The 25,466-nt window shown below is 37.2% G+C and overlaps 1 protein-coding gene across 1 annotated transcript; it reads right to left on the bottom strand.

Annotated features, from left to right (window-relative positions):
- Positions 1 to 2,979: 2,979 nt before the first annotated feature.
- Positions 2,980 to 22,643, bottom strand: LOC126974391 (uncharacterized). Its single transcript, XM_050821869.1, has 9 exons — positions 22,600 to 22,643; positions 16,912 to 17,010; positions 15,332 to 15,524; positions 14,564 to 14,673; positions 12,500 to 12,657; positions 8,654 to 8,860; positions 7,785 to 7,949; positions 5,372 to 5,483; positions 2,980 to 3,661 (listed from the first exon to the last, which is right to left on the bottom strand). Exons 3-9 carry the CDS (start codon positions 15,480 to 15,482, stop codon positions 3,569 to 3,571), a joined length of 996 nt encoding a protein of 331 aa, XP_050677826.1. The 5' UTR covers positions 15,483 to 15,524; positions 16,912 to 17,010; positions 22,600 to 22,643; the 3' UTR covers positions 2,980 to 3,568.
- Between the last annotated feature and the right edge of the window lie 2,823 nt (positions 22,644 to 25,466).

Genomic DNA, 25,466 nt, shown 5'->3' with positions numbered 1-25,466 from the left:
AGACCACCTCCATGCCGGAACATATCTTTTCACTTCTCATCAAAGAGTATAATAATATATAGGCTTCTCATGCTCTGAAATTTCTTATTTGTGCACGATATAGGCTGCACAAAATTGATTTTTGTGTACAAGTGCACAAAAGTATTTACTCATAAATGTCTATATTAAGGCAAAGAAAATAAGCCATATAGCCAAGTACAATAAAAAGTTCAGAGATAGAATTTGTTTTTTTATAATATTTACTTTAATTTATTTGCCTCATGTGTTTTTTAAGACATAAAACATATTAAAATTTTAATTAAAATACAGTATGTTATTTTAAATGGTTCGTTTTGTGCATTCGTTGTAAAATCTACTATTTCACTTCTCATGCTCTGAAATTTCTTATTTGTGCACGATATAGGCTGCACATAATCGATTTTTGTGCACAAGTGCATAAACGTGTCTACTCATAAATGTATCTATATTAAAGCAAAAAATATGAACCATACAGCCAAACACAATAAATAGTTCAGAGATAGAATTTGTTATTTTATAATATTTACTTTAATTTATTTAGCTCATGTGTTTTTTAAACGATATAAAAATTAAAATTAAAATACGGTAGGCTATTTTTAATTAATAATAATAATATATATATTACAAAATTAATTTAATAGTAGGCTGTATAGGTCTGGAGCCCAAGCATTGGCATCGTAAGATTAAAAAAAAAGCGGCGGGAAATAGGTTTTGCTTTTTCGTGCGTTTATTAATTTCTTAAAATTTGTTAAAATTGTTAAGAATGTCCATGTTATACTACTGTTTTATTTCCTCGCAATCGAAATAAAAAGCAGAGTTTATAACTCGTCCACAAAACCTTTTTTCCTCGCCATTACTATCAGCCCTCGCCTTCGGCTCGGGCTGCTAAAAGTCTCACATAAAAATGGTTCGTTTTGTGCCCTCGTTGTAAAATCTACTATTTCACTTCTCATGCTCTGAAATTGCTTGTTTGTGCACGATATAGGCTGCACAAAATTGATTTTTGCGCACAAGTGCATTAACGTATCTACTCATAAATGTATCTTAAGGCAAAGAAAATGAGCCATACAGCCAAACACAATAAAAAGTTCAGAGATAGAATTTGTTATTTTATAATATTTACTTTAATTTATTTGCCTAATGTGTTTTTTAAGACATAAAATATATTAAAATTAAAATACGGTAGGTAATTTAATTAATTAAGTATAATGTATATATTACTAAATTAATTTAATAGTTGGCTGTATAGGTCTGGAGCCCAAGCCTAATATTGAATTTAATTATTGAATTTTTATACTTACTTAAACATACATAAATTCATATAAACATACATAAATACATTTAAACATCCATGACTCGGAAACAAACATCCATATTCATCATATAAATGCTTGCACCTACCGGGATTCGAACCCGGGACCTCTAGCTTAGTAGGTAGGATCGCTAACCACTCGGATATACAGGTCGTCAGATAATATCAATGCCGTAAGATTAAAAAAAAACACCGGAAAGCAGGTGTTGTCTTTTCGTGCGTTTATTAATTTCTTCAAAATTGCTAAAATTTCTAATAATGTCCAGTGAAGAAGAGGATTTAGCACTCTCACTTACTCACTTATGGAAATTAATGCACAGAGAGTTGTACAACAGATATTACCGCTAAAGTCTCGGGAAAAATATCTCAAATATTACGATAATTTTGTAAATATCGTCAGAGCCATCTTCTCATAACATGCCATCTTCTTACAATATGTCATCTACACAAATTCTGAAAAATAAGTTAATATGCCGGGAAAAACAATTTCTTTTTTTAGAAATGTTCTGTTATACTACTGTTTTATTTCCTCACAATCGAAATGAAAAGCAGAGTTTATAACTCGTCCACAAAACCATTTTATCCTCGACATTACTATCAGGCCTCGCCTTCGGCTCGGGCTGCTGTCTCGGATAAAAATGGTTCGTTTTGTGCACTTGTTGTAAAATCTACTATTTCACCTCTCCAGCACGAAAAGGGCGCAATTGCTACGTGTACTCGCAGCAATAAGCGTTTTTGGTTTTTTTGTCTCGTGCCTTTAAATCACTCACTACCTCAGTAGTCTATATAAGAATCACTCGCTACGGTCGTGATTCAATTCGAGACTACTTCGCCAATTCGTGATTTAAAGTCTGGACTCACAGCAAAAAATAACTTTGCTCACTTGTTGAACAAATAACTATGAATTGAGAAAATCGCGTGTATTTTGCAATCTCATTTGGCATTTCTCAATCCACAGATTTTACGGAATCAAAGCTTACCTAAATTTACTCAGTGGGTGTAGGGTAATGTAATCTCCGCCTGCCAACGACTGCCACTGCTGTTCTGCCATTACAACCGCATGGCTTCGAAAGTAATAAAATACTTAACTTAATAAGATGGCCTTTGATGGCTGATATCAAGTTTGTAAATAAATGGAAATATATTGTATATGACACGAGATGACCATAAGTTTTTCTTATATGCAAATTTCATTCTATCGTTCGCTTCCAATGTTTGCGTTTAAAAAGAGCCCCACCTGATGCACCATGGCCCTCCACCGGTAGACAGAGGCGTTACTATTAAATTACACCACTCTCATTAATAAAAATAAGAAATAGTATACGTTTTAAAATTGAACGCTCTGGAATCCCTATTCTAACAATCGATCCAGAAGACCACCTTCCATTTAGGTACATCTTCTTTAGTAATCCACAATTGAAGTAGGAATTCATCATGTCCATAACTATATTTCTAATTCCGTAAAGGACATGAATTAATTAACGGTTCGCTCCGGGCTCTACTATTGGTAGATGATCAGACTTTCCAAAAATTAGCACGTACTACGCAAACATCGTCATAGAATATAGATTCACATGGTTCAACTTAGGAACTTATTTAATAAGCTCTTTCGTCTTCAATAGGTTTTCATTTAATAAAAAAAAAACTCGTTTGCTAATTAGATGTTTATTATTAATTTTTACAAATATACTCTTAATATTAAAAAATTAATATATACGACACCATAATATATTTACAAACAGTGGTAAGTATTAAATTATGTTAACATTGCTGCGAATATATAACAGAATCTCAATATCATATCTATATCTACTAAGATTTATATATCTACTTATGATCCTTTGCGTTGAGTCACTATTTTAGTAAAATCCTATACTTAGTAACTTGGCGTACTAGATACAGATACTTCAAGTCACGCACGCATAGCGCCGCGCGCCAAGATGACTTGAAGTATCTAACTATTGCTATAAATGTCTGGTGAGCCAGTGTAGCGTACATTCGGGCCCCAAATATTTGTTGCTTATAGAATGAAGGCGGACTGCAGTGTTATGCCCTTTTAAATATAGAAATAAATTTGTTCCCATAGGATCCCTCTATAAATAGGTCCTGTCACAAAAATATGAGATACACTCTTACTTTTAAGTGAATTTAGTGAAGTCGGTATCTTGCCTCTCCCTACAACCAACTTTGTGGAAGTGAGAAGCCGTGATTTGTGTGTGATGTTATTGGATAATGACATTAATGGCTAAACGGCTTGTTTACTAAAGGATTGCCAAACGGTTTTCCGTTCAAACCGAAGTTATTGTTGTGAGCTGCTACACTTTGTCGTGGCTGTAACAAACAAAAACAGGACAATTTTAATACGATTTCTATTAACATCGCCTATATAATATGACGACTCAGATAGGTCAATGGTTAGTGACCTTACCTACTAAGCTAGGCATTCCGGTTCAATCCTGGTAAGTGCAAACCTTTAGGTATATGATAAATATTGATGTTTGTTCCTAAGTCATAGATTTTTATATGTATTTTGCATGTTTCAAGTAAGTTTATTACATTCTTAGATAATTAATACGTCTAGATAGTCTCTTGCTGTTAGACCACCGATAAAAATAGGCCAGGAATAATACCAAAGTGTGCGTGGCAAGCTACGTCTTACACCCGCGATTTGTATGACACTATAGTGTGCGTGGATTGCTCTAAATAAAGGTTAGTCCTAAGCACAATTTTTTTCGGTGTTTTCACAGCTGTCATACTCTATCCAGACGCATAAATGATCCAAGTATATTGTATTAGTATATTATGATACAGGTTAGCTAAGTTCCTCATTATACACGAGCCTGTCGGTTGCAGTAAATCAGGCGAGTGTCTAGTGAGCGAGTTGCTCACGAGTTTCACTCATCCTCTCACTTTGGTCTGATCTGGGATCACCAGGATAGTCAAAAAGTTTGTTTGTTTGTTTGAACGCGCTAATCTCTGGTACTACTGGTCCGATTTGAATGATTCTTTCAGTGTTGGGTAGTCCATTTATCGAGGAAGGCTATGTTTTTTTTTCAAAATTAGGGATCCGTAATAAAATTGCTATTTTGTAACACAAGATGTAAAATCGAAAACCTATTTTTGCGTGCGCCGCAAAAACTGTTGACAATAGAACAAAATAATGTACAGCCTGTACATATGATAATATAATATAGGCAATATTTTATTACTTATAAAACTATCGCGTGAATTATACTTTATATGGCAAAACAACGTTTGCCGGGTCAGCTAGTATACGATATAATTAGAAATCAAGCGTTTTATTTCATTTATTTAATACAAAAACATAATAAATTATAGTATATATAGGTAATACGCTTTAAATAGAGCTATAATATAAAGTCCAATAGCAGATATATTTAAATTTAAAAAATCATAAGTATGTCATATTTTCTAAAGCTTATAATTATTTTTTAAATAAAATTATTTGTCATTTATGGGGCGGGAATCGACAATCATCTCACCGGATATAGGGTATGAACCATCTTTAAATACCAGAGGTCTTTTTTTACGAAAATATTATTAGAATTAGAAAATATTATTAAATTATTTAGACGAGGAGGACGTTCAGCTGATGGTATGATATGCCCTGCCCATCACAATACAGTGCGGCTCAGGATTCTTGAAACACGCAAAAATTCTGAGCGGATAAATTCGGTCGTCACCTAGAGACATAAGATGTTAAGTCTTTTAGGTAATTTCACTAGTTACGGTGCCCTTCAGACCGAAACACAATAATGCTTACACATTACTGCTTCACGGCAGAAATAGGCGCCGTTGTGGTACCCATAATCTAGCCGGCATCCTGTGCAAAGGAGCCTCCCACTGTTCTTTATCAGTATGGACCTTTGATGTTGTTATCATAATTGAATCTAAGCTAAGCATGTGACGTCTTGTGACAGACAGACAGCCATATTATTTTATTATAATTTAAAATGGAAGTTCATATCACATGTTGAAATTTTAATTAAAATATTATTTTTCCCGGATGTATGAGCATACCTGATCAGCAAAGATATCCTGGTCCGAGGAGGTGTCTTCAGGTGGAAAGTAGTCCCTGCTGAACTGTGGAAGGTCTTCTATTCCGATCAGATCAGAATCGTCCGAACTCTCACTGTGAATTGAATTTCGACGAATCATAAATGCAGCTAATAACATGTCATGATAGTGAAGTACTATATATATAATTTATGATAACTATAGCTTATAGCATAGGGATATATTATCGTAAGACATACCTTCTTAGAGATATGGAGGTAAGCATACACGAATTCAGTTTAAATTTAATTCCTGTTTTCATTATCTAAATTCAAATTTCACCTTAAAATTTTGTAGCCTTTAACCACAATATACATAGTACTGTTTACATAATTTCTGAAAATTCTAAAAATTCGAAACTTTATAGAATATTGTCGCTACTACATTATTATTGTTGCGATATAAATTTAAAATGACAGATAACAAAATTTAATATGCAACATGTCACCTAACCAAATCTGTGATAAAAAATAATGAACTACATTCATAAATTCAAATTCAAATTCAAATTCAAATATTTTTATTCAAAATAGGATTTATAATCACTTATTGAACGTCAAAATCTACCACCCATTCAAAAGAGACTGCCTCAGACCTGAGAAGAATGGGCGCAAGAAACTCAGCAGGCTTTTTTTTTATGTATAAAATATGGATTACAATGTAATATCGTACAATAAACATTTATAATTAAAGAGCCTGAGGGTGTTCGCTTTAATCCCAGTCCGTGGTGTCATTAAGAAAATCGTTTATGCTATAATAACCTTTCCCACACAAACGTTTTTTAACAATTCTTTTAAATTTCGTTACACATTTGTTTTGTACATTTTCTGGGATCATATTGTAGAAGCATATACATCGCCCAACAAAAGACTAACTCGACCCAACCGAGTAGTAGGCATAACAAGTTTATGTTTGTTCCTCGTGTTAACATTATGAATGTCACAGTTTCTAGAAAATTCCTCAATGTGCTTATGAACATACAAAACATTATCAAAAATGTATTGAGAACAACAGTCAGAATGTTTATTTCTTTAAATTTTTCTCTTAACGATTCTTTAGGACCTAGGTTATAAATCGCGCGAATAGCCCTCGTCTGCAGCACAAAGATAGTATTAATATCGGCCGCACTGCCCCATAACAATATACCATAGGACATACACAATACTATGAAAATAACTAAAGTATACTAATCTCGCCGTATCTATGTCAGTTAACCGTCTGATTTTCTTAACCGCATATGCTGCAGAACTAAGCCTATTCGCCAATCCTTCAATATGGGGGCCCCACTGCAATTTGGAATCATGAGTAATGCCAAGAAATATAGCAGATTCCACTGGTTCTACCACCTCTCTATTTAATAAAATATTCGCATCAAACATGACGTTTATTTGTACATGTACAATAAAATAATATGAAAGATTAATAAACAGTTATGGCAATAATAAAAGCACTTCCTAGGTGAAGCCACAATTTATGACAGTAATTTAGCAATACCAAACAATATCACTGGATCTGTCGGCGGTCTTCTTTCGCACATATAACCAAGTGTAACCAAATCACTTTCAGGAGTAAATTGATGCCATAATTATTGCGGTAACTGGCGGTAGACGGTAACGTTGTATAACCGTAGCGTAGTATAGTCGAAGCGTCATGGCTTATGTGCAGCGGGTACCGGTTTTACCGGTTCGGTTTTCAGTGTCAATGTAGCTTCCAGCGAATATAATTGAGTTGCTTTAAACAACCGACAAACCACTTCCAAAACGTATAAAAATATTCACTAAAACGTATAAAAATAATTGTGTATTTTTATACAGTCTAATTAATTTTTCTAATTCTAGTTACGGTTACTGTTATTTTTGGATTCGACTAATTACTTGAACATAACGACGTTACGGTATGTGACTCAAAGATCCGGATAGCATAAAAGCGATTCGGCCGAGTATCGTTAATTTGCTCCTTAGAATTGAAGAGTTCCGTTACTTTGTCATGGATTCCGTAATCAGAACCTAAACAACCAACTTCCTAACTCTCGCCAAACTTCCTTTGAAGTATATCCTTTCCAATAAAATAAAAATAATCATCGAAATCGGTTGGCGCGAATTGAGTTATTCGTAAATTTGTCGCGTACATACTTATAGTGAATTATCTGGACCAAATTACAAGCGGAAGCACGAGCTTTCACATAAAAAAATAATTATCAAAATCGGGGTTGACACAGTTGAAAGTTCTGAGGTAACACACATAAAAAAAATACTTTTTAAAGTCGGTTAATAATGACATGAAAAGGATTTGAATATTCAAAAATTTACAATTATTATAATATAAATTAACTAATTAATATTATAAAATAACAGACAGGTATTAAATTCTGTCATACCTGATAGCATCGAAGTCAGGTGCTTTGATAGCTTCGTTCCAGATTGGGTTCGAGCCTTCTGCCGCATGCTTGTTAGTGCCAGGTGCCGCCAGACCGGCGCGGTTCAGCCCTGACTCCTGGGAACCGTACTTCGTCATCGATAGCGCTTGCAGCTGGCGATTTAATCTGAAATTAGATGTAATTATTATTTAAGATAAGGTTTTCTTAAGGTAGCGGGTAATGTGTGGGTTACGATAGTTGAAATATCAGGTTACCCTATCAATGTATTCTTTTAGTTGTTATACGAAATGGTAGGTAATCCTCATTACTGAGTAGCACTCATATGTATTTCATTTGAAGGTTTTTATGCATTTACGGCCGTTTTCAATAAGGTATCTAGAGATAAAAAGAGATAAACATCATCGTTTAATAACAAGATCTTATCTATACATAGTTATGTCCAATATAGTTATATTCCAATGCTTTATGTCGATTGGTTATTGAAATGTAAGTCTTGTCTTTCTCTAGTAAGATTTGTCTACCTCTAATAAGTTAAACTAAGGATAGATAGGTTATTGAAAACGGCCGTTAATGACGACGGTTAACCTCTTTCTGATCGTCTTGACCCTTTGGCATTGCTAAGTCCAAAGTACACACACGGAAAATATACGAAGTATGTCGTGTGATATGTGGTATATATTTACCCCCTTATTCATAATAGTCTGCTAACTTATAGCATTGCTAATTCTCACTCTGTCTTCTTCTATTGACCTAAGTCAGAATGAGAAAAAACACTACATAGCGGCTGTTTTAAGTTAGCGAACCATTATGAATAAGGGGGTTAATAATTATGTAGATTATCCATAGCAGAGAGCGTTTCTCATACTTACGCCCTGGTCCTCACGATAAAGGAGACGAGCAACACCAGGCACATGAACGCCAAAACTGCAGCTAGACCTCCGAGCACGTACACCGTCACTAGTGTTGAGTTATTGTTGATGGTGGGGCTGTCTCCTGTCACCAGGTCTTGGAGCACCAGCATTTCTGTGCTGAGGATTAACTGGATCGACCGTAGTAGCTGAGTGTCACTGCGTAGTCTGAAATGGTTTGCTAATTTAGTAAATACGATCCTTTATTTTTTTTTTTTGGAAAAGTATTTTTAAAAGGTAAAAACATCTTACAACTGCAACTGTTTCAGAAATTTCTGAAAAATCTTATATTTTGTCCAGTTTTTCATCCATAGACATCCAATAATCAACAATTATGAGCAGTACTACAAATATATATAACAAATTGTTTTGTTTTTAAAGTGATAACCCTCACTTCTAGGATTAATACACAAATAAAATTTGAAAACAAAAATTTATTAACTATGCAGGACTCGGACTCAAGACCTCTGGCGTTCCGTGCAAGTGCTCTTCCAGTGGACGGTTAGCTCAGTTAGCAAATATATATGGTTTGCCATTTCAACAAAAGTTTTAGGATCACAGATGATGTATGTAGGTTCGCAAAAATTAAAACTAAGAGTTGTATTTAAGTTCCCAAAATATTGTATTAAATTATTTACTGTGGCAAACAAAAAACAAAGATTAAAATCTTGTTTTTTAGTTTTTTTTTTATAGTAGGCCTGCGATGAAAGATTAGGCAATGGCATGGTTCAACTGACAGGAGGTAAGAATTGCCGCTCATGGACTGAAGCTCTATTATGATGTATATTTAAAATTGAAGACTTTAGCGACAAATAATTGCTGACAGATGATTTAACAAAATAATGACAAACACTGAGATTAAAGATTGGTCTCCGCTGCGCTCAAACTAGATACGGCAGTCGTAGTCGCAAAGTGCGGCAACTAATACTACGCCCAAGTGCGCGTACTCGAGCCAGTCTCGAACAATGTGTGACGTTGACGAGCCACATGTTCTATTAAACTTTTTCATTTCATCAGTAAGTATTTTGTATTTTATTAATTTCAATGTAAAAGAACGCGATGCGTATTTTACAAAATTTGAAAGATGCCATTGAGTGTCAAGATGCCACGCACACAAGCATCTAATAGTTGCCGTAATAAAAATGCTATTATTATTAGATAGTATTTATTTGGAGTGCAGCTGAGACCAATCCTTATTCTAAGAGCAAACAGTTCCTTATGAACGCGCGATTATTGAATGCTATGTATCAACGTGGTTGATATAGTTTAGGGCTTAGGGTATTTAAAAATATTGCTTTACAAAAAAATGTGTACCGTCGCTACACTTTGCATATTAATTTATTTATTAAGCACTTCTACAAAAGAAATGCACAGCATTGACTAATAATAATTTAAAGTAAGTGTTTTATAACTATGAACAAATGAATGTAAATGTGGAATTTAATTTAAGTAACTAGATTTATACACTGGCCTTCAAAAGTAAGTATCACACTTTTAAAATTGGGATAAGGTTTTAAGTTCACAAGATATACTTTCGAAATAAAAAGGACTCCAAAGAGAATTTAATTTTGTACATAAAAACTTTATAGTAGGTAACCTTCTTTTAAGAATTGGCTGAAAAAAAAAACTTCAAAAACAAAACCATTCCTTTTTCAAAGTGGACGTTTCCGAATTACAATTTTACCATTCACATTTTTCTTTCTGTTTTAAATTTTTTTCAAGATTGTTGGGTCTTGTTTTAAAAATTTATGCTAAAAAGCACATAACATTTATTTATCATGCCTCTTTCAGTTGAAGAATGTGCTAGGATCATGGCTTTTCTGGAACTAGGCATCAGTATGCGTCGCACTGCAAGAATGGTGGGTGTGACGGTACGAACGGTCCAGAAAGTAAAGCGAAGGTACGAAGAGACTGGACACCATCTGAGGAGACCTTGTAATGGCAGACCCAAGTGTACCAGTGCCCGAGAAGATCGTTATATTATTTCCACTGTGTTAAGAAATCGCCACCAAAATGCAGTTGAAGAAATTTGAAACCCCAAAGACCAGCGAGTGGCCCAAAACTTGAGAGACAGCATCGAGTAGCGAGACTGTGATACGCCCGTGAACACATGCAGTGGGATGAAGAAGAATGGTCAAGAATTTTGTTTGCAGATGAGTCTCGATTCTCCCTTTACACTTCTGATGGAAGGCGAAGTGTTTACAGGCGACCTGGTGAGCGATACCTTCAAGCCTGCATCTCAGAAAGAGTCCAATACGGTGGAGGCAGTGTACATGTATGGGCTGGCATATCTTCAGAAGGTCGCACAGAGCTAGTAGCCATAGAAAATGGCACCCTCACTGGGCAAAGATATGCTCAAGAGGTTCTCAATGAGTATGCAGGGCCGTATTTAGCAAATATGGGTGATGGATCGATGCTGATGCATGATAATGCCCGGCCACACACGGCTCATATCGTACAAGAGTATATTCAGGAGGTCGGTATCAGCGTGATGGCTTGGCCATCAAAAAGTCCTGATCTCAACCCGATTGAACACGCCTGGGATGAGCTTGGGAGGCTAGTCAGAAATCGCAGACCACCACCTACTACCCTCAGGTCACTAAAGCAGGCCCTGGTAGAAGAATGGGAGAATATTCCCCAACATCGGCTCCGAAACCTAGTGTTCAGTATGCCAAACCGGCTCGAAGCTGTAATTAGAGCTCGAGAAGGCAATACCAGTTATTAAAAATTAAATAACATGTAATACATTTTAGTTGATTTTTTTTACACTAAACTAAAAATGTCTATTTTCATTGTTTTATCTTTTTTAAGTTAAAAATGTTACTGGTGTATAATTTTAGTCTCTAAGAATTAAAGCCTATATAATTTGCAACAAAACGTTTTAAATCTTAAATCTCTACCTTCTATAGTTAAGAAAAAAAATTAATTTGAAAAGTGTGATACTTACTTTTGCAGGCCAGTGTAGTTACTTTATAGTATGACTTAAAAGTATGTTAGTATTTTATTCTTAAGTGAGCCATGAGAGTCATTGAATATATCTACATTTGAGTGTTTTGTAACAAGCATGTTATAATTTTTACCAGCTATGATAATTGCGGAGTTCAGTCCTAAATTTGATTTTATAAGAGATCTCTAAATGTATTATGAATACTTTTACGTGGATACCTCGAATGTACGATGATAGATATTTTATCGAGTAGCTCCGTATTATTGATATAATTTTTAACTATTTTCGATATAAATAAGATCAAACAATTTACGGCGCGTGTTTAGGGATTAAATCTTAAAGAAAGAAAGGCGTGTAAGGACATCTGTGGCTAATTCTACTTGCTAAAAAAGCCAAGTGTCTGGTGAATGATCTTTCAATATTTTCAATGCGAATGCATAATAATTCAAAACCAAACATTTACTTATATTTTTTTTTACATTTGAGAAAGCTCACGGTCGCTCAGAGGGCAATGGAGAGGGCTATGCTTGGAGTCTCCTTGCCAGATCGAATCAGAAATGAAAAGATCCGTAGGAGAACAAAGCTACCGACATAGTCCAATTGATTGCGAAACTAAAGTGGCAGTGGGCAGGGCACATAGTTCGACGGACAGGCTGTTGGGACAGTAAAGTCCTCAAATGGCGACCACGTACCGGAAGATGCATTGTTGGCCATCCATAAGATGGACCGACGATCTTGTTAAGATCGGCGGAATACGTTGGATGAGGGCTGCGCAGGACCGATCGTCGTGTCAATCTTTGAGGGAGGCCTTTGTCCAGAAGTGGACGTCTTCCGGCTGATGATGATGATTAAACATTTACTTTTCAATAGAGTCAGTCTCCACGGGAACATTATTGTAGATGAAGTGGGCCCGAATCTCGGTGACGTCATTGCTTGCGATACCGTTGTCGTCCGTAGCGGGGACTATCTGGTCTATGTTACACGTCATCTCGAAACCAGCGCTGAATGTTGTTGAGATCTGTGAAAGATATTAAATTAATATCTTACAAAGCATCAAAATGTGTCTGGAGAAAATTACATAAAGATAATCAAACGTTCGGCATGACCACTAGGGGATTATGACGTTAAGGAAGATGTTAAAAGAACTGATTCATTTAGAATTCTTTTTGATGTCATTTCTAATATACTAGATACTACTACCGCTTCGGAAACAAATAGCGCTCTGAGAGAGAAGAAGCGGCACAAGACTCTCTCTCAGCATTCTTTTTTTGCGCTCTTTTTAATCAAATATACAATATTGTACTGTCATTGCTATTGCTATAAAATAGTCATAATCTAGTCCCAGGCTGTCGGATCACTTAGATATTCAGCTGTGGAGTTATAGGATTTACGACGGAGCCATTTTTTAATAAAACATTTAAATTTATTTATAGATAATGCCTGAACAGTGGCTGGGACTTTATTATAAAAGTGTATACATTTAACCTTAAAGCTTATTATGTATCTTATGAAGCCTACTAGAATAAGTGCGTTTCGCGATTTCAATGGATTTCTTCTGGAAAATCCACTGTGCCTTAGTCCTTGAAAATGCATAGTTGGTTAAATTATGAGTCCTTCAAGAAAACTCAGTAGAATTTCAGGTTTGCACAGTTGCAATCTATAGTAATATTTTTATCGATGTATTAGAGAATATAATTTTAACTCGCTACATTTTTAGAGCGTTACCACGTGGAATATTGAGTGAGTTGATATCGACGTTTCATTATATGTAATCTATTGTACACATATCTAAAGTTTTACCATTTATTTAAATTTACCATTTATATTAATTAATTTCTAAGTCTTTATTCACTCAAAGTGCATAGGTATGTAAACTTTTTTGTTATTGATGACATACTGGCTGGTTGTAAAAAAAAATTCGATTATGTTTTGTTTTTACATAAAATTAAGTGAAAGGGAATTTGTTTGAATTTAAGTGCGTTTTTATTGCTACGTTTAGTCTTGATTTTATAATATTACCAACCATTTATATAAAGTTAGCGACAAAATTGAATTGTAAGATATTCTTTACATCATGGAGCGACGTCATTTGACGGCAAATGAAATGCAAAGAGCTGTAGGGATGTTACAGGGGGAAGTAATCAATCTCAGGTATCTCGGCATTTTGGCATTGATAGAAGTGTTATTTGTCATCATTGCCAGCGCTACAATACTACAAGGGAACCGGCTGAACAGCATTCAGGCCGTAAAAGGAGTACAACCACTCGGCAAGACCGGTACATACAACTGACTGCAAGACGCCAGCCGATGTTAACCGCTCGAGAGATAAGTTTGAGGCTACAAAATTTAAGTGGTGTTTATGTAAGTCCCCAAACTGTGCGACATCGACTGCATGAGTACGGCCTACGAGCTCGACGCCCAATTAGGTACCCACCGATACGTCACTGAAATCGCGCTGGTCGAAATGAATGATGTAGAGAACACAGAACATGGACCCAGGAACAATGGGGTAAAATTATGTTTTTCTATGAGTCGCGATTCGGGTTTAGGCCTGATACAAGAAGGGTGCGAGTGTACCGTCGGCCCGGAAATACTGAAAGACTCAGGTGCATTCAGGAAGTTCATCCATACAGCGGCTCAACAGTTATGGTATGGGCGGGTATTATGAAGAACAGGCGAACTGAGCTCGTTTTTGTAAATGGAAACATGCACGCTGAAAATTACGTTGAGGATATTCTCAGACCTTATGTCCATGTAATTGGCTTTTTATTAAAGTATAAATGAAGAAAATAAAAATAAATAAATAAAAAATAACAAATCTTATGTTAAGTTACTAATTTAGGCCATATCGTAACATATGGCCACATGATACAGTATCACCTGTTGGATTCTTAGTCCCATTAAAAGTTTAATTATTTACTCACGAAGTCCTTCTTCTGTTCAATCTGCTCCAGGGTGTTCATAAACATAAAGAACACCCTGTTCTGTGATGAGACCAGGTATATCTTCACCTCGGCGGTGTCGAACGCGCCCGCTACATAAACATTTGTAAATTTTTGTAATTTGTAAAAACATAAAGATATATATTTGTCTGTTTAATTAATCAAATTTTTTATTAATTAATTAATCAAATTTAAATTAATTATAATAATTTATCACCAGTGGGTGGCTCCTTTGCACAGGAAGCCGGCTAGATTATGGGTACCACAACGGCGCCTATTTCTGCCGTGAAGCAGTAATATGTGAGCATTACTGTTTCGGTCTGAAGGGCGCCGTATCTGTTTTGAGGTTAGGTTACATTAATTTGATATTCAAGAGACTGGTGTCATACCTTTTAATGGGAGTGGGGGAGTGAGTCAGGCGATAGAGGACATCTCTTTCCCTCCCCCTACCCGTCTCACCCCCATCCACCTGTGACACGATACTAAATTCTTAACAAATTATGTCTAAGTATTACCAAATAAACCTTGTCATTTCACGGAACCAAGTCTGGCATTTGGTCAAATCACTATATTTGTTTCGAGAAATGATAAAACCGTGTTGTTATTTTAACATCTTCCGAGATTTGACCAAATCACTGTTTTTATCATATTCCTGGGACATATATAAATATAAGTATTTTACGAAAAAAAATAATACGCTTGACACAGTGACACATATCCCTTATTAGCAGTAGTTGTATAAAGAAGTACCTGGGTCAGTAGCTAGGACATCAAACTCGAACATTCCGTGCATGCTGGCGGTCGGTTGTATGTTGAGGATCAGGACCCCGGAGCTGGGGACCAGAACGAACGCGGTGTTCCATACGGCGGTCAGGCTGGGGTCAAACACCATGGACGACATGTTGATGGTGTATGTTATTTGCGCGTTCTCACTATGTGTCGCCTGGAAATTACAAATTATCCTTTAGTAATAATAAAAATACATATTCATTGGTTGGACGAGGGCAGCGCAGGACCGATCGTGTCGGAAATTTTTCGGGGAGGCCTTTGTCCAGAAGTAGGCGTCTTCCGGGTGATATGGTTATGATGATGAATAGTAAAAAATACAAATGTGTGGTTGTACCTATTGATAAAATAAGCATATAATGTAATAACAAAACTTTGTCAGGTTCGAATCAATGGTCCTTCTCGGGAACCAGAGTTTAATTCTTGCACTTTAGAACACATGGCCAACCTGACTTGAAAGCGGTAGTTGAAATTAATGATTCAACTTCACCCCTATTCCGCAGCCGTTTATAATGCAGCATGCGATAACCGGATGAAAAAAATTGAAGCGATATTATTAAAGTATCTCTTAATAAGGAAAGTAAGTATTGCATTATTACAATATGATAACGAAAATAATGCCCATAGACAAAACTGGTTAAAAATAGAATCGCTTTGCCAGAGCTGAAGAAGACCTGAGAAGCGATAATAATAACTATTATATATTTACACTATAGGAGAACTTTTTTTTTTTTATTTTACACACAAAAAATGTATTTTACAATTTACTTAAATTTAAGTACAAATATAAACCCATTCGGATTTTACCGTGTACTACACTCGTCGCATGGTATAAATAGCTAAGAGAAAACTAAGAATATACTATATGACATAATATCAGTACTTCAAACTAATTGCAATATGACTTCAAAGCATTTATTTAAATGGAAGGAATGAAAGAATATATAACCCAAACAAATGAAAATAGCATAGATATTATTATATTTATTATATGTAAGACCCTCCATTAAGAAAAGGTTTTCCTGATAATCGTTAATATTTTCATTAATAAATGCATTTGGTGATTTTTTGCAATCTGACGGATAAATATTGACAAAGCAGACCAGAGAGATATTATTATGAAAGGATAAAGCTGAAGGGATATTACATGTTTGCGAAATATATCCTCTCAAAGTCTATCTTGGTATTTCTGGAATAGTAAATAAATAAAGAAAATAAATAAATTCTTTTTTGCCATACAAACATTACATAAATAAAATAAATAATTAGGGTACGCGATAAAACAATAGGCAAAAGGAAATGGCTCAGCTTCACCTGACATGGAATCATTGATTTATGTTTCCATAGAGTTTTGTTTTTCAGCCATTCCTTCCTCCCTAAGGTGTTGAGTGGGAGTGGATGTATTATGGCTCCTCGATTACTTACTTAAGCTATCTTTTTTATAAAATGTATTATTAGAATAAAGTGTTCTTATTATCCTTGCAAGTGTATGTAAGTATGTGTGTGTGTTTGCGTGTGTTCATGTAGTAATATAATACACTTGCCGAGACAGTAAGCAGAGCCCTGTTGATAGAATCTAGTGTTGATATGCCGGCTGTGTACAGCTTCCGTTCAAAATACGGCTGAGGATTCGCTTCTCTGACCTGAAAAACAAGGATACATAAAAGATTTAAGGGTAAATGTATTTTTTTATGGAATAGGAGGACAAACGAGCGTACGGGTCACCTGGTGTTAAGTGATCACCGCCGCCCACATTCTCTTGCAACACCAGAGGAATCACAAGAGCGTTGCCGGCCTTTAAGGAAGGTGTACGCGCTTTTTTTTGAAGATACCCATTTCGTATCGTCCCGAAAAAACCGCACAAGGAATCTCATTCCACAGCATTGTAGTACGCGGAAGAAAGCTCCTTGAAAACCGCACTGTGAAGGACCGCCACACATCCAGATGGTGGGGATGATATTTTAACTTGTGGCTAGTCGTGCGAAGGTGAAATTCGGCGGAAGGAATCAGTTAAACAGCTCTTCGGAACACTCCCCCTGATAAATGCGGTAGAAGACACACAATGAAGCGACGTCTCTACGCAACGCCAAGTGATCCAGCCGTTCGCAGAGCACTGGGTCCCTGACAATTCAAGCTGCTCTGCGTTGCACGCGGTCAAATGGATCGAGCTGATACTGCTGTGCGCCAGACCAGAGATGACAGCAATATCTCTATGTGTGGCCGGAACTGCGCTTTGTAGAGCGCTAGAATGTGGGCCGGCTTGAAGTATTGCCGTGCTCTATTGATGACGCCCAGCTTCTTCGAACCCAATTTGGCTTTGCCCTCCCGATAGCCACGAAATTGGCAATCGCTCGAGATTTCGGGACCCAGTATTCCGATACTAGGCGAGGCTTTAAGTGTTCTCGAAGAGCGGTGATACGACAAATGGGGTTTTTTTAGTGGTAAACGCGCAAACTTGAGTCTTCTGGAGGTTAAATGGGACAAGGTTCAATTTTCCCCATTCCGCGACCTTCTCAAGAGAGGACTCGACAGAAGACATCTCATTATCATCAAATATCATTGATATGCAGAAGAAACAGCGTGGGAGACAGCACACAGCCTTGGGGCACTCCAGCATTCACGGGCTTCGGGTTCAAGCAGTATCCGTCGACAACGACCTGTATGCTGCACCCAGTGAGGAAGCTGGAGGTCAACTTGCACAAGCTCTCGGGAAGCCCAAACGATGGAAGTTTTGAGAGGAGCGCCATAGCGCCATACACGATCAAAGGCCTTCGCTATATCCAGGCTAACTGCCAGGCCTTCCCCCTTGATTTCAATAGCCGCCGCCCATCTATGTGTTAGGTATACCAGAAGATCTCCTGCCGACCGACCATGGCGAAAGCCGAACTGTCGGTCGTTGATCAACTGGTGACTGTCTAGATATACCAAGAGCTGACGGCTGATTATGCTCTCCATGATTTTGGAGAGCAGGGAGGTAATAGCAATAGGCCTGTAGTTTGCCGGATCCGAAATGTCTCCTTTTTTTTGGATCGGATGGACAAGGGCTGACTTCCATGAGTCAGGGACTACGCCTTTGGAATAACAGTGCCGGAATAAACGCGTTAGCACCGGCGTCAACTCAGGGGCACACGTTCTAAGCACGATTGGAGATATGCCATCCGGCCCGCTCGACTTCCTGACGTCCAACGAAGACAGAGCTCACCTAACAGTTTTCTCTCTGAACTGTACCTCAGGCATAGAGCTCTGACACCGCGGGATGGTCGGCGGTGTTTTTCCGTTGTCGTCAAGAGTCGAGTTGGAGGCAAAAAGAGCGCAAAGGAGATCAGCTTTCTCTTTTGCCGTATGGGCCAGGGTGTCATTTCTCATGTGCAACGGCGGCAGGGACGGCTGGTTGAAATTACCAAGAGCAGCTTTCGACAACGACCAGAACTTGCGTGTTCCGGTCGGGTAACTGGAAAGCTGCTTGCCGAGTTTGATGACGTGCTTCGATTTCGCACGGGCAATTTGCCGCTTAAAAAATCTGGAGGCACGGTTATATTTCCTCTTAAGAACTTTGGAGTTCGGATCCTTTGTGCCCAGCGCCGCAACCCAAATTCGATACGCCTGTTTTTTGCAGTCCGATGCTGCTTTAACTGACGCATCGAACCAGGGCTGTGATCTGTCACCGATCGGTACTACAGAGCTTGGTATAAAAATATCCATGCTCTGTAGTATCACATCGGCTACTGCAACGGCGCTGGCACTAGGATCGTCAGAAGGGAAACAGACCTTGCCCCAAGGGTAGGATGCAAAAAAGGAACGCATCCTATCCCAATCTGCTGACTTGTAGTCTGCTAGTTGTTGCTGACGCATCGGCACGGATAGGCACTACACTCCTGACCAGGCAATGGTCGGACGTTCCGAGAGGGGCGTCGACAAAGACCTGATAACCATCGGGATGTGTAGTCAGCAGAAGATCTAATAAGGACGGCATGTGGCTATCCACATCCGGGAGCCGCGTTGGCGACTCAACCAATTGGGACAGACCATACGCCAATGCAAAATTATGCACAGATCGCGTAGTCTGTGGTGTGATCCAAGCCATTCAGCATTTTGCCCGTTGAAATCACCCAATACTACGATTTCAGTGGAGGGAATCTGTGCAAGCACGTCGTCAATTGCCGCTTGAACGCAGCCCATGAGATGATCGGTTTCTGCATTACCGCTATGGGACCTGTAGACACACGCATAGATGCGGACGCGGTCCTCTAAATCTACGCGGAGCCAGAGAGTAGACAGGTCCCTACCCTCAAAATTGCCGAGACGGCGACAGCGAAATATCCTCCCTAACGTACACACATACCCCGGCATGAGGCAAAAAATTGTGCTCAATTTTGTACCCGGGGTACGTTAAATATGAGGTATCGCTAGGTCGAGATATCTGCGTCTCCGTAAGGAAACACAAGGCCGGCTGCGCCGTCTCAAGGTGGTGGTGGACAGCGTTTAAATTGGAGTGAATTCCCCTGATATTGCAAAAGTCCACGTTGAGCGTGCAGCGGAGTGCCATGGTGTTTCTGCCTCGTTTGTCCTCGGTCATGCGCAGTTCTGTGCCCTCCCCAGAATACGAAGGGCAGCCCGAGCGAGAGCGCTCGGGGAGGGATTCTCCGGCTCTGGTAGAGCCGGTACCCTCCTGGGGTAATTTCTTTTTCAAGACCGCTCTCATATTTTGTTGGGGGTGGGGGGGGGGGGGGGAACGGATGGCCTCCGGTCCTCGACACTAACCTATGCGAAACATAGCGGCACTAGGCCGCTACTTCACGCCGGTATTCTGTGCGAGTATGGTAATTAACCCGGACGAGTCTGGCCCGATTATGGCCCGAGTCATGCTGACGTCATAAGACGGCAGCATGACTCTCCCACTTCTAAAAAGCCCTTAGTCGCCTCTTACGACACCCATTGCTCTGGGACTCCCCTATTCTTTTTACGCCCCGGGGAAAGTACAGGGCACATACATACACTTTTATAATAAAGTCCAAGCCACTGTTCAGGCATTATCTATAAATAAATTTAACTACTCCACAACTAAATATCTACGTGATCCGACAGCCTGGGACTAGATTATGATTATTTTATAGCAATAGCAATGACAGTACAATATTGTATATTTGATTATAAAGAGCGCAAAAAAAGAAAGTTGGGAGTGTTTCTTGCGCCGCTTCTTCTCTCTCAGAGCGCCATTTGTTTCCAAAGCGGTAGTAGAGTCTAGTATATTAGGAATGTCATCAAAAAGAATTCTAAGGGAATCAATTTTGAGGAAATAAAAGCTTTTTATGCCTTTAAGATTAGTTTAAGAAGTGAAGACTTCTTTAAGGGCGCTGCTTACATTGTTTTGATTATGAATGAGATTATGACGTCAATGTGACCATAACGTGTTGCATAAAAAGAACTAAGGATTAATTATAATAATGGTTTTAAAATATTTATGTGCGTAATTCTTTATAGGTTCGATAAATCGGGGTAGGTATACAATCAGGGTATACAATCTTAGTTATATCCCAACGGTAATAAAGTACACGCATAACTATTCAAAATTAAAAACTACCAAAATATCGCAGTAGTAACAACAAATATTAGCATTTTAATTTGATAGAATTATAATAAGTTCGAAACAGAGATTAATAACCATATAGGTAACATAATCTTATAGTAGGTATAGGCTTTGAATAATAACGCTTAGTACGTGAGTAGGCCATAGCGAAATGAAGCAGTTTCGATGTGGTCGTTTATGACCATATACGTTTCCCGCCGCGTCAGTGTCATTCTGTCAGCTTCCAGGACAATCAGTGCGCGAAATTTAATTGAAAAAAGAATTACTGTGCAGTGAAAGGGTTTTGCAATGCGTCTTATAATAAAAATTATGATAAGAAAATCACATTTCACACCTAAATACTATTTCACAGCTTTTAATTTAAGCTAATACATTCGTCAAAACAGCAAAATATTTTGTAAACAAAACAGACGCCATTAAAAAAATATGTTGCCAGCTATGAATGTACTATATATCCCGAGTTCCTCCGCTGGGGTAGTTTTTTGGGTTTATTGGTAGATATTGATAGGAGGCTATAATGTACGACGCCACATGATGTTTATAAGTATTCAAAGTCAAAGTCAAATAATCTTAATTCAATTAGGCTTAAACTAAGCGCTTTGAATAGTCACTATAAATAATTCTTTCAAATTACTGAGTTTACCATATGTTCGGAAAAAGTTGAGCTCGTGAGATCATTAACGGCCACTCTTTTTAACCGACTTCAAAAAAGGAGGAGGTTCTCAATAAGTCGGTATGCTTTTGAAGTGAAACTTCTTTATCGACGTATGAGAGAAGAAACTGCAAAATTATGATTTCAACAATATGGATATCGTATCCGAGGTTCTCGAGGCTGCAGACAACGAATTTGGGATCATTTTTGTAATCCAAGATGGCCGCCATGCAAAATTATGATTCCAACAATATGGATATCGTATCCGAGGTTCTCGAGGGTGCAGAGAACGAATTTGGGATCATTTTTGAAAACCAAGATGGCCGCCGCGCAAAGTTATGATTTCAACAATATGGATATCTTATCCGAGGTTCAGGAGGGTGCAAAGAACGAATTTTGGATCATTTTTTAAATCGAAGATGGCTGCGGTAAAGCGCCTCTATCGTCTCGCTTTTTCGTTTCATAGAGTTTCAAAAAACAACGATTCTAAACAAATATTTACTAACACTTCAAAAATTGTTGGAACAATAATTAAATACGTGATATTTTAATTAAATTCTTAATTTATATTTTATTTCTTCTTTCTTATTACACATAATCTAGTATTTCTTACAATTTACTGATTTAGGGAAATGTCTGAATAGACAAGTGAATACTTGCAACATTATTTAGCTGTCTGTGTGCGTGTTGGCGAATGTAAGTACGTGACACTCACATCACACATTAATTATAATGTTACTTCTATATTGATAAAAATTATGAAATTCATGTGTAGCTATAGCGTTAAAAAGTTATCAAAACACACAAGATACACACCGCCATCTAATAGATGGCGGTGGCTCTATCTTCCCATTTTAATAGTTGAGAGTCTCTATTTCTAGTTTAAGCAAAGGTACTCTGTGGTGCTATTCTAGGAGGATATTAATAATTAAAAAGATGCAAAATAACAGGACACCAGAAGGAGTCAGAACTGTCAGTAGGAGGATGACTTACATTGACAGTGACAGTTAATATAGAAGCTGGCAGCGCGGCAGTGCTATTCTAGGAGGATATTAATAATTAAAAAGATGCAACATAACAGGACACCAGAAGGAGTCAGAACTGTCAGTAGGAGGATGACTTACATTGACAGTGACAGTTAATATAGAAGCTGGCAGCGCGACAGTGGCACTCTCCGAGTTGCTGGCAGCAATGCGCAACGTGTGGCTTATGTGTTCACTGCGATCCAATTCACGCACTAACGACAATGTGTTCGTCCTTCCGTCTAACATGAAGTAGCCACCGTCATTGCCATCTAGAAATAAAAGAATAGCCTTTGAATAAAAACAAACACCTAACTTACAACACAAGACAAATATTATTTCTTTTATTATTTATTATTTACATTACTACTTACTAAATATAAAACAAAAAAATTGACAGTGCACAGATAACTTACACAGTTAACCGTTTCATAAACTGTTATCTTTCTTACTACAGATAATATATAATTTGAGTTACAATAATATTCGTAAGAAAAGTGCAAAACGATAATTTAACAGATTATATATATAATTAATATAATATAAAATGGAATATAATGAATAACATAGGTCTAATGAATTTATCAGTATTTAAAAAAAATTCGAACTCATCAGCGACATGTGGTAATTTATATATTATGTAGTCATAATACTGCTTTGGCATAGGTACGTTCGATTGCAAGAAGAATAATATTATGTAACAGTATTATTCAGCCTAGCGAAACTCTCTACGAAAAAAGCGATTCACTTGATTGTATGAATTACTACTATTTTAAACTTATGTCAAATGACTGCACGTCTCATAAATATTAATTTTTACTTAGGCAGTCCCGCCTCTTCTTACGTAGTATTTACATCCTCTTTGGTATTATTAAAGTCAAATTCAAAAAAATCTTTATTCACTGTAAAACTTTTTAAGTTATTTAGTGCAAGTCAGGATGAAGTACAAAAGTTACAATAGCATTCAAATGAGTATAACAATATTCATAAACAAAATTTAGAACATTAATTCCAACTATCTTTATCATTTAAATAATCTTTCATATTATAATAAGCCTTAGATGTTAATTTATTTATGACGATACATTTTTTTTAAAAGGAAAAAAATTATAAAATATAACACAATCCACTTTAAAAGATTTAGCAATTTTACGGAGCCTAGTAGATGGAATTGCGAGTTTATGTTTGTTTCGAGTATTGAAATTATGTACATCACTATTCTTTTTAAATTGGCAAATATGTTTATGAGCGTATAGGAGGTTCTCGCATATGTACTGGCAGTGTACTGTCATAATATTAATTTCACTAAACTTTTTCTCAATGAATCCGTTGAACGCATTTTATAGACTGCTCGAATTGTCCTTTTCTGCAGCACAAATATGTTGTCAATATCTGCAGCCCTACCTCACAATATAATTCCGTAAGACATGACACTATGAAAGTAGCTGAAATATAGTCTAGCCGTTTCAACATCTGTCAGCTGCCTAATTTTATTATCGCAAATACTGCAGAGCTAAGTCGATTACATTTTTATATGAGCACCCCATTGCAGCTTAGGTCTAATGTAATGCCTAGGAATGTTGTCATTTCATCAAGTTTGTCATTATTAATTTTTATAGGTGTTGGTTGGTGTTTTATATTTGGAAGTGTAAAACTTATACATTTTGTTTTCATTAACATTAAACCTTCCAATTTACTACTTCAGCAATGTCGTCGTCAACCTGACAGAATCTTTTTCGCTGGCGTTTTATTGTTAAATAACAAAGATGTAAAGTCAGCAAATAGTATAATATCATGTTTATTTTGAATAAGATATGGTAAATCATTAACGTAAGCCAGGAACAAAAAAGGACCTAAGATGGAGCCCTGTGGTACACCCATTGATATGATAGAGCCAGCTTACTCACCAAGTATCCTGTAGAAGATATCAAAATAGTCCTCAACGCACGGTTGATTTTTGGGATCGTAAGCCGAATCCAGAACGTGTTTCTCCGACAGGCCAGCGCCTTTCTCTGAAAAAAAGGAGAGTAAAGATTTCATCCTCATGATGTAATCACGCCTGCTATTCCTGGCTTTCATTCTGGCATACTTACCACAGTTGTGATATACTTTTCCCATAACTGTCAAATGGGTTAGGTTCACTGACCTGTATAAATACCACTGGACAGGCTGTTCCATGTGTTTGATACCAAATTTTTTGTGCCAATGCTATAGGTTAATTCAAACCACAAAGTCTTAAACCTCTTCCATGGGACATCACTAGAACTATACACTAGTAGAGGCTGCCTACAATAACGCATCCTGTCATTACTTCTATGGACACTTGCAGCAGATGAACTACTTGAATCGCTAGGAGATCTCAGGATCAATGCACTTAGGATACGCAGATGACCTAGTTGTAATAGCTGTTAGAGGAGTCTACCAATTCCTATATTCTATGCTCAATACGGGATAAACAACCTCGCAGCTAAATGAAGGCCGGAACATGTAATCTGCCTTTCACGACTGTACTTGGGGTGGCTTCTTGGACTTTGAAATTTATCACGAAGATTACTTGATTACAATATAGCTAGGCCTCTTGGAACGCTTGAACGTATAGCAATCTCACAGAAGAGGTCATGGTATTGGACGTCACAAACACTCTGGACCTTAAAAGACTCTGTATTGCAAGACTACATATTTGGTAAACCTGATCAAATGATTCCACAAATCATCATTGTCTAATACTTTTTTGTGGAACTACTAAATTCATGAAATTGGCAACTGTTTGGCGATGCTATGTTTTTATTATTCGCCAACCAGAAGAAGTTTTCAAAGCCTAAGATTGAAAGGTTTTAT

This window comes from Leptidea sinapis, chromosome 32 (genome assembly GCF_905404315.1).
Source record: "Leptidea sinapis chromosome 32, ilLepSina1.1, whole genome shotgun sequence".
NCBI classification, from domain to species: Eukaryota; Metazoa; Arthropoda; class Insecta; order Lepidoptera; family Pieridae; genus Leptidea; species Leptidea sinapis.
Note: the sequence above shows the minus strand (reverse complement) of the source record. Positions and strands in the feature narration are given on the sequence as shown.

What these genes read in the sequence shown, in the direction of transcription:
- LOC126974391 (XM_050821869.1), bottom strand. Translation starts at nt 15,482, where the DNA reads ATGTCGTCCATGGTGTTTGACCCCAGCCTGACCGCCGTATGGAACACC. An exon ending in TTGAACAGAAGAAGGACTTC is followed by an intron (nt 12,658 to 14,563) that starts GTGAGTAAATAA and finishes TATCTTTCACAG; the next exon opens with ATCTCAACAACATTCAGCGC. An exon ending in CCTGACTTCGATGCTATCAG is followed by an intron (nt 5,484 to 7,784) that starts GTATGACAGAAT and finishes TTCAATTCACAG; the next exon opens with TGAGAGTTCGGACGATTCTG.